The sequence below is a fragment of the Bos mutus genome, chromosome 8, assembly GCF_027580195.1.
Source record: "Bos mutus isolate GX-2022 chromosome 8, NWIPB_WYAK_1.1, whole genome shotgun sequence".
Classification (NCBI taxonomy): Eukaryota; Metazoa; Chordata; class Mammalia; order Artiodactyla; family Bovidae; genus Bos; species Bos mutus.
Window position 1 is genome coordinate 101,027,893 of NC_091624.1, and position 16,489 is coordinate 101,044,381.

At 46.1% G+C, this 16,489-nt stretch overlaps 1 protein-coding gene across 4 annotated transcripts in view; it reads right to left on the bottom strand.

Moving 5' to 3' along the window:
• Positions 1-16,489, bottom strand: part of NUGGC (nuclear GTPase, germinal center associated) — a 58,792-nt gene that overhangs the window by 22,757 nt on the left and 19,546 nt on the right. For all 4 annotated transcript variants that reach the window (XM_070375998.1, XM_070375997.1, XM_070376000.1 and 1 more), the window contains exons 7-12: positions 15,328-15,537; positions 10,985-11,160; positions 8,099-8,117; positions 7,640-7,729; positions 1,996-2,101; positions 1,493-1,626 (exon numbers count right to left, since the gene is read on the bottom strand). In XM_070375998.1, the coding sequence (XP_070232099.1) occupies positions 1,493-1,626; positions 1,996-2,101; positions 7,640-7,729; positions 8,099-8,117; positions 10,985-11,160; positions 15,328-15,537 (735 nt within the window). The remainder of the gene's footprint in view (positions 1-1,492; positions 1,627-1,995; positions 2,102-7,639; positions 7,730-8,098; positions 8,118-10,984; positions 11,161-15,327; positions 15,538-16,489) is intronic.

The following is a 16,489-nucleotide window of genomic DNA, read 5'->3' on the forward strand; positions in this document are numbered from 1 at the left end:
ACAAAGATATTTGACCAACACTGCATGGACTATGGGAGAAGGCAATGGCACCCCACTCCAGTACTCTTGCCTGGAAAATCCCATGGACAGAGGAGCCTGGTAGGCTGCAGTCCATGGGGTCGCTAGAGGTCGGACACGACTGAGCAACTGAGCGACTTCACTTTCACTTTTCACTTTCATGCATTGGAGAAGGAAATGGCAACCCACTCCACTGTTCTTGCCTGGAGAATCTCAGGGACGGGGGAGCCTGGTGGGCTGCCGTCTATGGGGTCACACAGAATCAGATACGACTGACGCGACTTAGCAGCAGCAGCAGCAGCATGGACTATTAAAAGTTGACATTGCGGGTCTTCCCAGTGGCTCCATGGATTAAGCTCCCAAAGCAGGGGGCCTGGTTCGATCCCTGGCTGGAGAACTACATTCCACATGCCATAATGAAGACCTGGCACAGCCAAATAAATAAAATATTGTTTAAGAGTCAACATTGTTCACTTTTCACATTGAAGTCATGTCCAGACCAGCTGCCTCAGCTAGTCCCTCCACTGGGCCCTCCCAGGTTGACTGTCCCATGTTATCGGGACCAACGCGATTGTACATGGCTCTACCCCTTCCCTTTTCTATGTAATAACAGGTCAGACAGCTTGGCTGAGCAAATATGATAGATGACAGCAAGTATGGAAATAAAGAAACACCAACCAAATAAGAACGTCCAAAGGCTGTTAATTCAGAGCTTGCTGTAGTAAGGGAGTCAGTGGGCATCATCTGCATTTGGCAGATAACTCAAAGGCAGGCCAGGGGCTTCCCTGGTGGCTCGAGAGTGAAGAATCTGCCTGCAATGTGGGCAGATTCAATCCCTGGTTCAGGAAGATCCCCTGGAGAAGGGAATGGCTACCCACTCCATTCCAGTATTTTTGCCTGGAGAATCTGGTAGACAGAGGAGCCTGGCAGGCTAGGCCATGGGGTCGCAAAGACTCAGACACGACCGAGCGCACAAAGGCAGGCAGAGGGGTGGGAAGGCTTTCGGTACCGTGAACAGAGACCCCTGGCGCGGGGCAGCCATGAGTGGGGAGACCCCTGGGCTGTGCGTCCTTTGCCTCCCAGCCTGGGAGAACCCTCCCTCTTACCAAGTTAGAGAATTAACTTGGAATGACTTTTCTTCTCTGACCAGAGGAACACCCTAAACTCATAGGGTCTAAAGAAAATAATCTGAGGGTTAACATTGTAACCTTTGAGTAAGGAAAGAAGAGAATGTTTGATCTTTTTTTTTTTTTTTTTTTCTTTTTCACTTGTGACAGATAGGCAGAGAGGGAAAGTTAAAAATAGTCACTTTAAACTCTCCTGAGACTTGAATCAGGTAGACTGTGTTTAATGGTAGGAGAGATGTGTCTTCTTTTGCTGGAATAAGCTGAGCTTTCCTGGTGGCTCAATGGTAAAGAATCCGCCTGCCAATGTAGGTTTGATCCCTGAGTCGGGAAGAAGACTCCCAGCATACCTGCATGTGGTCTGTACAGCTGAAACTGTCTGTGAGGAGCAACAAGCCAAAAGCTTCAGTGACATACTTGGTCACCGTCCTCTTCTTCTTATCCAAGAGCCTTCTCCTGATATACTCTCTTAGCTTGGGGATTTCTGGAATTCACAGGCAACACAAACAGTTTGAAAAGGCCAGAGTTCATAGGAAACAGCATTCATGAAAATGAACAGATCAGGATGGCAGTCTGAATCAACTTCAGTTGAGGTCCTCTGGGGGTGGAATGCTCATGAAACCAACCTTTCTGTCTCCCCCAGTCTAGGATCAGCGACTACAGATGGGAGGTCAGCAGTGAAGCATCAGGAACCACAACAATGCAGAAACACACACATATTTGCTCGTAGGTGTGGAAACTGGCAAACTGGAAACTGGCACAGAAAGTTCTAGGATGGGAAACTCAGCATGCCAAGCTTATTCTTGAGAATTTTAGTGAGTGAGATAAAAATATATGTATTTATATAAGTTACCAGTTTCCTCCTCGGTGAGGACCGCCTGCTGCCAGTACTCCTGGGCGCTGACCGTGTACACCAACTCAGAGGCTTCCAGAACTCTGGAGTCAGCTGGCAGTTTTCTCTGAAATGAGAGAGGCACACAGGGAACAGAATCACTCAGCTGCCACAAAGGCAGCCATGCACCCGCTTCACCAGAGCCATCAGCAAACTTGAGCTCATCCACTTTCCGTTCTGCATGAGCCCCGTAAGGAATGAGCAACATTCTCAAGGTCAGATGTTCCCATCTGTCCCCCTCGCAAGGTCAGGGGTCGTGAGGACATTGTTGCAGAGATTCTCTGCAGAGTTAAAAAAATAGCAATTCTATTTTTGTATATGGAAATGTATACAGAAAATAGTTCAGAAGTGTATTTAAAAAAACTCTTTAAAACAACAAGAGTTACCATGGGATCCAGCAATCCCACTCCTGGGCATGTATCTGGAGAAAACTCTAATTCCAAAAGATACGTGCTCCCCAATGTTCATAGAAGTCCTATGAATGGATGAAGAAGATGTGCTGTATAGATCCAACCAGTCCATTCTGAAGGAGATCAGCCCTGGAATTTCTTTGGAAGGAATGATGGTAAAGCTGAAACTCCAGTACTTTGGCCACCTCATGCGAAGAGTTGACTCATTGGAAAAGACTCTGATGCTGGGAAGGATTGGGGGCAAGAGGAGAAGGGGACGACAGAGGATGAGATGGCTGGATGGCATCACTGATTCGATGGACTTGAGTCTGAGTGAACTCCAGGAGTTGGTGATAGACAGGGAGGCCTGGCGTGCTGCGATTCATGGGATTGCAAAGAGTCAGACACGACTGAGCGACTGAACTGATCTGATCTGATATGTATATGTGTGTATATATATATACACACACATACACACACACAGAGCAGAATATTACTCAGCCATTCATCTGCTGATGGCCACTTAGATTGTTTCCATGTCTTGGCAACTATAAATAATGCTGCAGTGAACATTGGGGTGCATATATCTTTTTGAATTAGTTGTAACCCCATTTTTTAAAAAATCTAGCTTTGTCACTTAAATCATTGTGCAGTGATAACACCCTGTCTACTTCTTTTACTTGTATGAACATTTTGATATGTACTCCTTGCACCCTAACCTTCATTTTTAATATTACTCTCTACTCTTGGGCTTTCCTGGTGGCTCAGCTGATAAAGAATCCACCTGCAATGCGGGAAGCCTGGGTTAGATCACTGGGTTGGGAAGATACCCTGGAGAAGGGAACGGCTACCCACTCCAGTATTTTGGCCTGGAGAATTCCATGGATTCATGGACTGTATAGTCCATGGGGTAGCAAAGAGTCAGACATGACTAAGCAATTTTCACTCACTCGTTCACTAAAAGAAACCCAAGTTTCTTTTATAGTAATAGGTCCATGTTTGGGAAAGAGAAAAAAAATTGGTCTGAATATAAACTTGCTGCAAGGGAGCAAAGATAGTTTTATAACGTCTTGTTGTTTTTAGTTGCTAAGTACCATCCGACTCTTTGAGACCCCATGGACTGCAGGATGCCAGGCTTCCCTGTCCTTCACTATCTCCCGGACCTGGCTCAAACTCACATCCATTCAGTCAGTGATGCCATTCAACCATCTCATCCGCTGTCGCCCCCTTTTCTGCCCAGCAGATCTTTCCCGGGATCAGTGTCTTTTCAAATGAGTTGGCTCTTCGCATCAAGTGGCTAAAGTATTGAAGCTTCAGCTTCAGCATCAGTCCTTCCAGTGAATATTTAGGACTGATTTCCTTTCAGATTGACTGGTTTGATCTCCTTGCTGTCCAAGGAACTCTCAAGAGTCTTCTCCAACACCACAGTTCAGAAGCATCAATTCTTCAGCATTCAGCTTTCTTTATAGTCCAACTCTCACATCCATACATGACTACTTTAAAAACCATAGCCTTGACTTGATGGACCTTTGTCAGCAAAGTAATGTCTCTGCTTTTTAATACGCTGTCTAGGCTTGTCATAGCTTTTATTCCAAGGAGCAAGCGTCTTTTAATTTCATGGCTGCAGTCACCATCTTCAGTGATTTTGGAGCCCAAGAAAATAAAGCCTGTCACTGTTTCCATTGTTTCCCCATCTATTTGCCATGAAGTGATGAAACTGCCTGCCGTGATGTTAGTTTTTTGAATGCTGGGTTTTAAGCCAGTTTTTATTCACTGTCTTCTTCCATCTTCATCAAAACATTCTTTATTTCCTCCTCACTTTCTGCCATTAGGGTGGTGTCATCTGCATATCTGAGGTTATTGATATGAGGATATTGATTTTTAATGTCTGATGCTGAAAGGATTCAGCTTAAATTAAGGGCTTCCATTGGCCAGCATGTGAACTTGAACATCAAACAGAACACAATAATTCTGTGAAAAGCAATGAGTTCATATGATCTATAAACTGAGTAAAACAAGAAGGTATTGTGAAATAATATCTGTCTCTGTGTCTGTCTGTCTGTCAGCTTCTGCCCTGAATTCCTGACACAGGGCTCCTGAGACCCTTATACAAAGAGGTGTTGGGAGAATCTTTCATTCTAAAATTTAGTCTTTGACCCCAGTTCCCGGCAAAGAACTCCCGAATCCCTTGGGATTTCTAAGCACATACCTCCTTTCTCCAGAGAGGAGAGAGGAGCTGGAAATGTAGTTCATAATTGATCATGTCTACATAAATTCCCAATAACATAGGGTTCAGAGAACTTCCAGGTTGGTGAAGACATCCACATACTTGGAGAGCAATGCACCCCAATTTAATGGGACTGAAGCTCTGTTCCTGGGGAGCCTCCCAGAGCTTACCCTATGTATATCTTGATCTGGCTGTTCATTTATATCAAATTCTTTATTAGGTAATAAACTGGTAAATGTGAGTAATTGATCCACTGAGTTCTGTGAGCTATTCTTGCAAATAACTGAATCCAAGGGAGAGGAAGTCATAGGAACCAATTTGTGATGAAGTCAGAAGCAGTGCGTAACCTGGGGACCTACTTCTTGCGATCCATATCTGAAGTGGGGGCAGTCTTGTGGGACTAAACCCTTAACCTGTGGGGTCTGATGCTATCTCCAGGTTGTTGTTTAGCCGTGTCCAGCTGTCTGGCAACCCCATGGACTTTAACCTGCCAGGTTCCTCTGTCCGTGGGATTTCTCAGACAAGGATACTGGAGTGGGTTGCCCTTTCCTCTTCCAGGGGATTTTCCTGACCCAGGGATCAAACCCACATCTCCTGCATCGGCAGGCGGTTCTATACCACTGAGCCACCTCGGAAGCCCTCTCTCCAAGTAGGCAATGTCAAACTGAGTTAAACTGTAAGGCACCCAGCTGAGATCAGGGAGAATTGTTCAGTGTGGGGAAAACGCCACACGTCTGCGGTCAGAAGTGTGAGCATGGTAATTGTGTGCAAGTTAAAAAGAGGGACACACAGGAGCACAGGAACAATGGTGCAGGTTTTCTTTACAGGTTTGCAAAAACAAAGGCAAAATACTGCATAACAATCGCTCAAAAGGCATGCCTGAACATCAAAACCCAGCTCTGTCTTGCCTGCCACATACAGTTAGCCATCCTGAGCTGTGGAACGGAACTCCCTCTTGGCTCCTGAATGCATCTCGTCTGCTCTGTTTCTGTGGTTACTGCCTGACTCAGGTTCTTATCACTCCTATTTTTATTTTTGTAACACCACCTAGATTACAGAAAAAGCCTCCCAAGCTGATCTCTCTACCTCCAGTCCTCACCAGCCCTTCTTCCCACTATCCATTCTCCCTACTGGGCTTCCCAGGTGGCAGGAGCGGTAAAGAACCCGCCTGCCAATGCAGGAAACGTAAGAGGCGTGGGTTCAGTCCCTAGGTTGGGAAGATCTCCTGGAAAAGGGGATGGCTACCCACTCCAGTATTCTTGGCTGGAGAATCCCATAGACAGAGGAGCCTGGCAGGCTATGGTCCATAGGGTCGCAGAGAGTTGGACATGACTGAGTGACTTAGCACGCACATGTTCTCCATACTACTGAGAAAATCACCTTTCTAAAATATTTCCAAATTGAGATAAAAAAAATGTAGTCCCAGGAGTCTGTCTTTTCCATAAATATTTTTTTCTAATTTTCATTTTTGTAATTAAAAAAATAAGCATACACATTTCTATGAATGGCTATATAATCAAATTCTGCCTCATTTTTTCCATGGCTAAATTAAATATGCTCCAAATGAAGGCCTGCAGGACAAGTAAAGGTTTCACAACAATTCAAACTGAAAAAAAGGTGGCTGGAGAATGAAGGTGTTAGGTAGCCATCAGAGGGGTAGGTGTGCAAACCTCAAAGAACTTGTGCAATTAAGAGTCAGAACCATAGGCATCCTGCAAGCTGACATTTTGCACAGACCCTATCTCATACACACCAGTTTGCCACATTTATTAGCACTAAATATAATCATGAATTGTAAATTGAGGTATTGGGTTGGCCAAAAAGTTCGTTCGGGTTTTTCCATAAGATGGTACGAAAACCCAAACGAACTTTTTGGCCAACCCAATATTTTATGTTTCTACTTCCAGAAACAATATAATTATGTCCTCCACAATTAATGAGAACAAGAACAGCTCTTCTGAGTTACTGCCTCATTAAAATCAGCATTCAAAAATTGCCTGGTAGAAGACCTTGGCTTATGTATGAGGTCTGATTATTCTGAATTAGAAACAAAAGCTCTGCAATTTTCAGTTCCACATTGTACACCAGACATTTTCTGCATCACAATAATTGAAGTCAAAATACAGAAAGCAGTTAACTATAGAACTGGCCGCAAGGCCATATGCTTTTCCTATAAAACCCAGCCCTGGAGATTGAGTTTCAGCAAAGCCACCTCACCTATCACATCTAACATTGAGGTTGTTTTCTTTATATTTTATCTTCAAGTTGGTTTCAGGTTTAAGGTTGCATAAGACTATTACAGGAAGGAGTTTTATGTTTGCAACTATTTTAGTAACAGAATAATAAAAATAACTTGAGGAACACCAAGATTCCCTACAGACCAATTACTCAAACTTGAAAAACAGAACTCAGACGTTATATCCCAACACAGCATATGGCCTTTGTTTAGCTGTTCAAACCTATTTGCCTGTAGTTCACCCAGTGTAGCAGATTTTTTTCAATCACGTTCTTCCTTCTGTCTCGAATGCCCTTTCTCCTATTACTTCTCCTCACCCAAGACTACTGGTTCTTTAAAATTCTGCACAAGAGGCTGAGGAGTTTTCCCTGAACTTCTCAGCATCACCTACCCCAACTGCCAGCATGACTGAGGATCCTTCCTCTGAGTTCCCACAGCCCCTCTGCATCCCTCTAGCCAAGCACGCTTCAACCTGCATGGTAATCCCTGATTTTATCTGCTCATGGTTCTCAGTAAACTATATACTCATTCAATTCTTCCAACAATCACAGGCAGTATATATTATTATTTCCCAGCTTTATAGATGAGAAAATGGAGGCTCAGACAGGTACAGTAATTTGCCTAAGGTTACAAAGTAAGTAATCAGTAGGACATATCATCTACTTTAAAGCTTTTGCCCAAACAGGCACTTGTGTCTCAAAAGTCTGAGTGGTTGAAAAGCAGAAAAATGCATAGCAGAATCTGTTCACTCACCTTGAGTTTATCCTTGAGAATTTTATTCCTCTGTAGCTTTATCATTTCATTTCTTTCTAAAACAGCTTCTCGCTGACTTTGAATAGCTTCCTGGATTATAAGAAGAAATAACAGCATGGCCAAGAATGCAGAGTTATCAAGAGTAATAAAGGGATAAGATGAACATTTAGGGGGCTGCTCTTCATTTAACCCAGACAGGTGTGCAGGTGTTCAAATCATATAACACTAGTCATAAAAAGTGAAGTCGCTCAGTCGTGTCCGACTCTTTGCGACCCCATGGACTGTAGCTTACTAGGCTCCTCAGTCCACGGCATTTTCGAGGCAAGAATGCTGGAGTGGGTTGTCATGTCCTTCTCCAAGTCATAAAAAGTATTATTTAAAAATAACTAGTCCGAACTTTGGTCTATCAATTATCTCTCAATCGAGCTTTAAAAAAGAAAACAATTAGTCCATACTTACATTTCCCACTTTTCTTTCCCTGAAATGAAAAATGGAATAATTACTTATCTCATGATGCATCATGGCAGTCTTGACTTCCCTTGAAAGCACGCCTTTGTTGCTCTCCCTAAGCTCTTTCTTCAGCCTAAAGGCTCTGGCCCACCTCCAGGGTCCATTTGATAATAGTATCTTAATGTCTATGGAATGAGGTTCATGACATTGTCCAGGAGACAGGGATCATGACCATTCCCATAGAAAAGAAATGCAAAAAGCAAAATGTCTGTCTGGGGAGGCCTTACAAATAGCTGTGAAAAGAAGAGAAGCGAAAAGCAAAGGAGAAAAGGAAAGATATAAACATCTGAATGCAGAGTTCCAAAGAATAGCAAGAAGAGATAAGAAAGCCTTCTTCAGCGATCAATGCAAAGAAATAGAGGAAAACAACAGAATGGGAAAGACTAGGGATCTCTTCAAGAAAATCAGAGATACCAAAGGAACATTTCATGCAAAGATGAGCTCGATAAAGGACAGAAATGGTATGGACCTAACAGAAGCAGAAGATATTAAGAAGAGATGGCAAGAATACACAGAAGAACTGTACAAAAAAGATCACGACCCAGATAATCACGATGGTGTGATCATTGACCTAGAGCCAGACATCCTGGAATGTGAAGTCAAGTGGGCCTTAGGAAGCATCACCACGAACAAAGCTAGTGGAGGTGATGGAATTCCAGTTGAGCTATTCCAAATCCTGAAAGATGATGCTGTGAAAGTGCTGCACTCAATATGCCAGCAAATTTAGAAAACTCAGCAGTGGCCACAGGACTGGAAAAGGTCAGTTTTCATTCCAATCCCAAAGAAAGGCAATGCCAAAGAATGCTCAAACTACCACACAGTTGCACTCATCTCACACGCTAGTAAAGTAATGCTCAAAATTCTCCAAGCCAGGCTTCAGCAATATGTGAACCGTGAACTTCCTGATGTTCAAGCTGGTTTTAGAAAAGGCAGAAGAACCAGAGATCAAATTGCCAACATCTGCTGGATCATGGAAAAAGCAAGAGAGTTCCAAAAAAACATCTATTTCTGCTTTATTGACTATGCCAAAGCCTTTGACTGTGTGGATCACAATAAACTGTGGAAAATTCTGAAAGAGATGGGAATACCAGAACACCTGATCTGCCTCTTGAGAAATTTGTATGCAGGTCAGGAAGCAACAGTTAGAACTGGACATGGAACAACAGACTGGTTCCAAATAGGAAAAGGAGTATGTCAAGGCTGTGTATTGTCATCCTGTTTGTTTAACTTATATGCAGAGTACATCATGAGAAACGCTGGACTGGAAGAAGCACAAGCTGGAATCAAGATTGCCGGGAGAAATATCAATAACCTCAGATATGCAGATGACACCACCCTTATGGCAGAAAGTGAAGAGGAGCTAAAAAGCCTCTTGATGAAAGTGAAAGTGGAGAGTGAAAAAGTTAGCTTAAAGCTCAACATTCAGAAAACGAAGATCATGGCATCCGGTCCCACCACTTCATGGGAAATAGATGGGGAAACAGTGTCAGAATTTATTTTGGGGGGCTCTGAAATCACTGCAGATGGTGACTGCAGCCATGAAATTAAAAGACGCTTACTCCTTGGAAGGAAAGTTATGACCAACCTAGATAGCATATTCAAAAGCAGAGACATGACTTTGCCAACAAAGGTCCGGCTAGTCAAGGCTATGGTTTTTCCTGTGGTCATGTATGGATGTGAGAGTTGGACTGTGAAGAAGGCTGAGCGCCAAAGAATTGATACTTTTGAACTGTGGTGTTGGAGAAGACTCTTGAGAGTCCCTTGGACTGCAAGGAGATCCAACCAGTCCATTCTGAAGGAGATCAGCCCTGGGATATCTTTGGAAGGAATGATGCTGAAGCTGAAGCTCCAGTACTTTGGCCACCTCATGCGAAGAGTTGACTCATTGGGAAAGACTCTGATGCTGGGAGGGATTGGGGGCAGGAGGAGAAGGGGACAGCAGAGGATGAGATGGCTGGATGGCATCACTGACTGGATGGATGTGAGTCTGAGTGAACTCCGGGAGTTGGTGATGGACAGGGAGGCCTGGCGTGCTGTGATTCATGGGGTTGCAAAGAGTCGGACACGACTGAGTGACTGATCTGATCTGATCTGATCTTAATTTCTTGTCATTTCGTTGTCGGTGGGATTTTCTGTGCCCCCACCCCTCTCCCAGTCAAGATGCAGACCTCTGCTGATGGACAGTTTAGACAGCATCATACAGTGTGTGAAGCAAGTCAGACAGAGAAAAACAAACAGAAAAATGGTACCAATGAACCTATTCGCAAAGCAGAAATAGACACAGACACAGAGAACAAATGTCTGGACTTTAAGCAGGGAAGGGGGAAGTGGGATGAATAGGGAGATTGCGAATCACATACATATATGCACTATGTATCAAATACATAACTCATGAAAACCTACTAACACAGGAAACTCAGTGCTGTGGTGGCCTAAATAAATCTGAAACAGAATCTAACAATTCAAAGCTGCACCACCCAGACTGTTATAGGAAGTGTCTCTTAGCTGTGGGGCATCTACGCTTCCCATATCCGTGGGGGCAGGCAGGTCCATTACACTGTGAAACACCAGGAGCTGCTGTTTGCATCTCAGACTCATGAGTGGCGCCCCTGGAGCTATGCAGAATTCAGCCTCTTGGGCATTAAGCAGCTGCTCTGGAAGATTCTCAAGACAACCTACCTGATGGCCCAGAAGTCACCCAGGCATCTTTTTCATCACCATTGGTCACTTGCCTGAGTCCACAGTGCCCATGAGTCAAAGCTCTGTCGTTACAGTAGTTACGGCACCTGGGACCCACAGAGGGAAACCCGCGTCCCTGCACGCCCAGAGCAGTACCTCAGATATTCCGGCAGGTGGAGCTTGTCGCTCTTGGTGACCACCAGGGCCAGGTCCCTGCAGAACCCTCTTTGGCAGGCCTTCATGCTCTCATTCAGAAGGTCCTCGTGGGCTCTCCCTCCAGAAATCCTTTCAATGTCACTGATCACCCAGATCACGGAGCACTTATCGATGGTCTGTGAAACATGACCACAGCGTGTTTAAGAGCATACATGGTGCCTCGGTTGTAGCATGTTAGTCGCTCAGTTGTCCAACTCTTTGTGACCCCATGGACTGTAGCCTGCCAGGCTTATCTGTCCATGGGAGTCTCCAGAAAAGAATACTGGACATGTTTCCTTAATGTGTCATGTCCATCCTCCGTGCTCTGCCCCAGCTCTCTGTCCAGCCCCATCTCTCACCAACCCCCGCCCGTACACTCTCTATGCAGCAGCCACATGAGCTTCTTGCGCATCCGTGGGTGTCAGTTGCGCATCTGTCTTGGGGTCTTTGCTCTTGCCACAACCTCTGCTTGACCTCCGTTTGCCCTCTGAGATCACCAAGGGCCACCTGAGGCTAGGTTGGTCACCCCATCTCTGCATCCCATAGCACTTGTACTTACCTGCCTTGGTACTTCTCAGGCAGAGCTACTGTACAGCTACTATACTGTATAGGGTTGGCACTCTGCACCCCTCCCCACCTCCCCACCCAGACGCGAGGTGCCAGATGGGAAGGGGCCACATCATTCAGCTTGGAATCCGTAGCACCTCAAACACAGCACCTTGCCCAAACTAGAAGCTTCATAGATGTTTGTGGCATTAGTCATTGATAGAATTCAAGAAATCAGACCTTCAGCCCCAGATCCCTCACTAGCTTGATTTACTAAGCCATCCTCTAGGGAGAAGTCTTGTTTTTTTCTGGAACTAGTCCTGGTCATGCGTTTATTCCAAAGCTGTCACTGCCGAGCATTATTTTGATGTCTGGCTTGCCCTGCATATGCAGCTCACGACCACAAGGTGACAGCAGGGAGCCAGAAACCCATATGATTGAATTGAACATGAAATTGTAACTTAATGATTTGATAGCATAGGTATCGCTTTATCAAATATACAACTTTTATGTGACAAGCAATTGTGAGATTTCTCTGACTGTATTGTTTTACCCATCTTATCTCTCCATATAAATGGAAAACTGGTCCAACTCCAGGATTGAATTTGTTTTATGGTTCCTCAGAATAGCACTTTGCACATAAAGGTGTGACAAGTTTGTGAGTTGCTAACTAAATCATTATTTGCTCTGTGCCACTGGTTCTTAATTGGTGGACCTTCGACAACACCCGGAGACATTTCTAACTGTTCAGACTGGAGGGGACGCTAGTGGGCAGAGGCCACAGATGCTGTAAACATCCCATAATGCCCAGGTTGGGCCCCTACAGCAAAGAATTTCTCTGCCCTCTCCACCCCTAAGTCAGAAGAGCTGGGGCTAAGAAACCATGGTGTAGAGCAGGGGGGTTCAAACTTATTTTTAGCAGTGGATCCCTTTTCCAGATGAAATCTTAGGAAGAACTCCAGTGGTCCAACTTGATTTTTAAAAGTAGAACAGCTTTAGTTGAATTTGAGGTGGAGGGTTTGGAGCCCCCATCTTCTCTGCACCCCCCATCCTCTGCCCATGAACCTCTTGGCTTCATGGATCATTGTTTTGAAAGCAAGCATCTCAAGAGTCAAACAGACTTCAGTATTTTATGGAAAGGGTACATAGTAGACCCCACAAGGCAAAGGATTGACTTAAGGGCACACAAATCTGGGTTCTGAACCTCCTCCCCTACATGGATGGACACAAATTCAGGCAGGAAAATAAAACCCATCTCTCCGCCCCACTTCCCAAATTATAACCAATTCAGGGAAGCTTCAGACAATTCTATCAGTTCTGGAAGATGAAACCTGCCCGCTCCTCCTCCAGGGCAGGGCCTCTTTTACCTCTACATCCCCCTGGTCCTGGAAAATTGCTGTTATTGTTGTTCAGTCGCTCAGTCGTGTCCAATTCTCTGCAACCCCATGGACTGTATAACTCTCCAGGCTCCTCTGTACATAGGATTTCCCAGGCAAGAATACAGAAGTGGGTTGCCATTTCCTTCTCCAGGGGATCTTCCCAGCCCAGGGATCTAACCCAGGTCTCCTGCATCGCAGGCAGATTCTTTACCATCTGAGCCACCAGGGAAGCCAGACAAAAGAGGACCTCAATCATAAAAGTTGCAGTGGTTAAATTTCAGGCCCTGCCAGAAAAGGCCAGTCTATAAGACAAGAGCCTCTGGAACCGGGAGGGGGTGGAATGGCCCCTGCCGCCCCCACCCACCTCCCTCCTTGCAATGAGAATGGGCCTCTGAGAGGCCAGGTGACACTTAGGTGGCAGCACGGGGGAATTTGAGTTAATGGTTTTAGTTTAGGGAGGGCACCGCTGGCAGCTGGAGGGGTAGGGAGGGGGTTGTATTCTGTTCTCCCTGGATGGAGGGGAGTCTAGTAACTTCTCCTGAGAGGATATCACAAAACCACAAGAATGTGGGGGAGCTGTTGCCAAAAAGAGCAGGCTGGGAACCATCGCCTCACTTCAGCCCAACCTCCTCAGAGCCCAGGTTCTGAGCCAGGTCTGCTGGCTCCTCTGTTCTGAGTGGCCTTTGATAAGCTGCCCAATGTGTCTGAACTGGCAGCAGCCACAGCTCCATCCTGTGCCAGAGGCCGGCCACCCCCTGAGGCTGTCACTCCCCATGCTGGCCTGGAACTTGAGGAGGTGGTGGATTCCACCCCGAGACCTGAAACCCTGCAGAAACAAAGGCTCTCCAGGCCAGGCCTGAACAGGCCACCAAGGATGAAGGACACTGGGAGACTGCCTCCACCTTAAAGAACTGTTAGGGAAGCTTCCCAGGTGACTCAGTGCTAAAGAATCCGCCCGCCAGTGCAGGAGACGTGGGTTCCGTCGCGGTCCAGGAAGATCCCACACACCATGGAGCAACTAAGCCCACGTACCACCACTACTGAAGCCTGCCCCCTCCAGGGTCCACAACTAATGAGGCTGTGTGTTGCAGCTACTGAAGCCCGTGCATGAAGCCCTACTGAAGCTTGGGCAGCTACCGAAAGCCCATGCTCTGCAACAAGAGAAGCCAGTGCAGCGAGCAGCCCACACGCTGCAACTGGCGACCAGCCCCTGCTCACCACTACTAGAGAAAGCCTGCACACAACAGCAAAGACCCAGCACAGCCAAAAATAAATTAATTTTTAAAAAAGAATCGTTAGGGGACTTTCTGGAGGTTGAGAGACAGAGCCTCAGCTGAGAAGGCAGGGATCTGCCCTCAGGTTTAAATTCTGCCACTCAGTAGCTGTGTGGTTCTGGGCAAAGGACTTCCCGTCTCTGAGCCTTCATTTCCTTAGCTGTAAAATCAGGGCACAGGCTGCTTATCTGTAAGCTGCCATCCAGATCCTTATGGAAAACCACAGTTGCAAAGCTCCCCTGGCCCATAGTCATTCATTTAGCACAAATCTGCGGACTTTAAAGTCTACATACACCAGGGAAGCAGCAGTCCAGCAAAGAGATTTTTGGCAGCCTCTGCGCTGATGATGACTCATGGACCTCTCCTGACCCTCCCAGCCCCTTCCAGCTCTGTCCTGTGCCCCGTGTTCCCCCTCACAATACTGCACGCCTGAGCTCCTTCTGCCCTTCTTTCTCTGTCACTCACCCCCTTGGAGCTTCCCCAGGAAGCATGTATTAAAGCCCACCCCACCTTCCCCAAGGGCTTCCCAGGTGGCTCAGTGGTAAAGAATCTGCCTGCCAATGCAGGAGATGTGCGTTCAATTCCTGGGTTGGGAAGATCCCCTGGAGGAGGAAATGGCAACCGGCTCCCGTATTCTTGCCTGGGAAATCCCCTAACAGAGGAGCCTGGTGGGCTACAGTCCACAGGTCACAAAGAGTCCAGTATGACTTAGCAACTTACCAACAATTCCTTACAACCAAACCCAGGAGCAGCCTTCTGATTCCTTGGTGCGTGGCTATTGGCTTTTCTGCTTTGTACCCAGATGTTGCCCTCCCTGTCTCACTCTGACCTTGTCTCCTCTGCTTACTTTTGGGCCCCTCTGTTGCTGGCCCTTCTCATGTACCACAATTCCAGTTCCAGCTCCCAGGCCTATCTCGTGATTCCTCCCTCCGCAATGTCTCTTGCCACCGATATCCTACCATTGCCCTGAGGCTTAGAACATGGGAGAATTTAACTCTATCGAGCTTATAAAATCCATTAAGCGGAAAGTGGAACATTCTTTCTGCTTTACAGAGAACGGTGGGGATGGAGAGAGAGGGAATGAAGCCCTATGGAAGAGAATCACCTTTTTCCACATCTCGTCCCTCTTGCTATTGAAGTCGCCTGTGCCTGGAATGTCCACCAGCACAACCCCTTCAGGAATCAGCTCTGATTTGGGAAGGGTCACTTCGACCAGTTTGATCAAGGGCCAGATGTGTGTCTCAGCGGATCCTCCATCCCAGTCTCTCCTCTGGGTCCGGATGTAGGGGTCCAGCTTGACAGACAGCTCCCCTGCCTGAGGAAGAAGGACATGGTCAGGTACACGAGACAGTCTCCAGCACCTCTGCCCTAGCTGGGCTATGACTCGGGTTCAGCAGCGGTCCACTGAGTCATGTGAGATGCAGTACTGGGCGACAGGCCCCAGGAGGCCTGAGGTCCTGCCTGGAAGGGTCTAGACTCAGAACTACAAAGAACACTGGGAGATCAGGAAGTTCAGGCTCCTATGGGCTTCCCTGCTGGCTCAGATGGCAAAGAATCTGCCTGCAATGCAGAAAATCCAGGTTCTATCCCTGGGTTGGGAAGATCCCCTGCAGAAGGAAATGGCAACCCACTCCAATATTCTTGCCTGGAGAATCCCATGGGCAGAGGAGCCTGGCGAGCTACAGTCCATGGGGTCGCAAAAAGTGGGGCACCACTGAGCAACTAACACTGACAGATGGAGAAAACAAAAGCAGTGAGAACAGGACATGAGGAAGTTACAGCTTCACTGGGTGATGATTTTATCTTCTAAATTCCATTCCAGTTCTAAAATCAATGGGAATCATCTGCAACATTCTAAATTTGTGAGAGAGAGAGAGAGAGGATTTTTGAACTAATGTGAACGTTTCTATGACCAGAAAGCCCTGACTGTGGAAAATTGATCATGAAATGGTGCCAAATTTTCTAAGCTGAAAATTGGTCTGAAGTTGATCTTCAAAAGGTTTTAAAAATTTTATCTTCCAAGTTCAAAAGAATATATGGACAGATCGGCATTTCCAAGCTATTTTAATGATGGTGAGTGAGATGAAGGATCATTCTCAGCCTATTTTTTTTCCCTAAACACATTCATGCCAGCAACTCTGTGCAGCAGCAAATCTCTACTGCGATAATTCAGAGGACAGAAGATTTGGGATGTAGTGCAGTCACTGTTAATAAGTATCTACAGAATGGCCCTGAAAGAAAGATAAATTCTTAAGAGAGTTGAGATC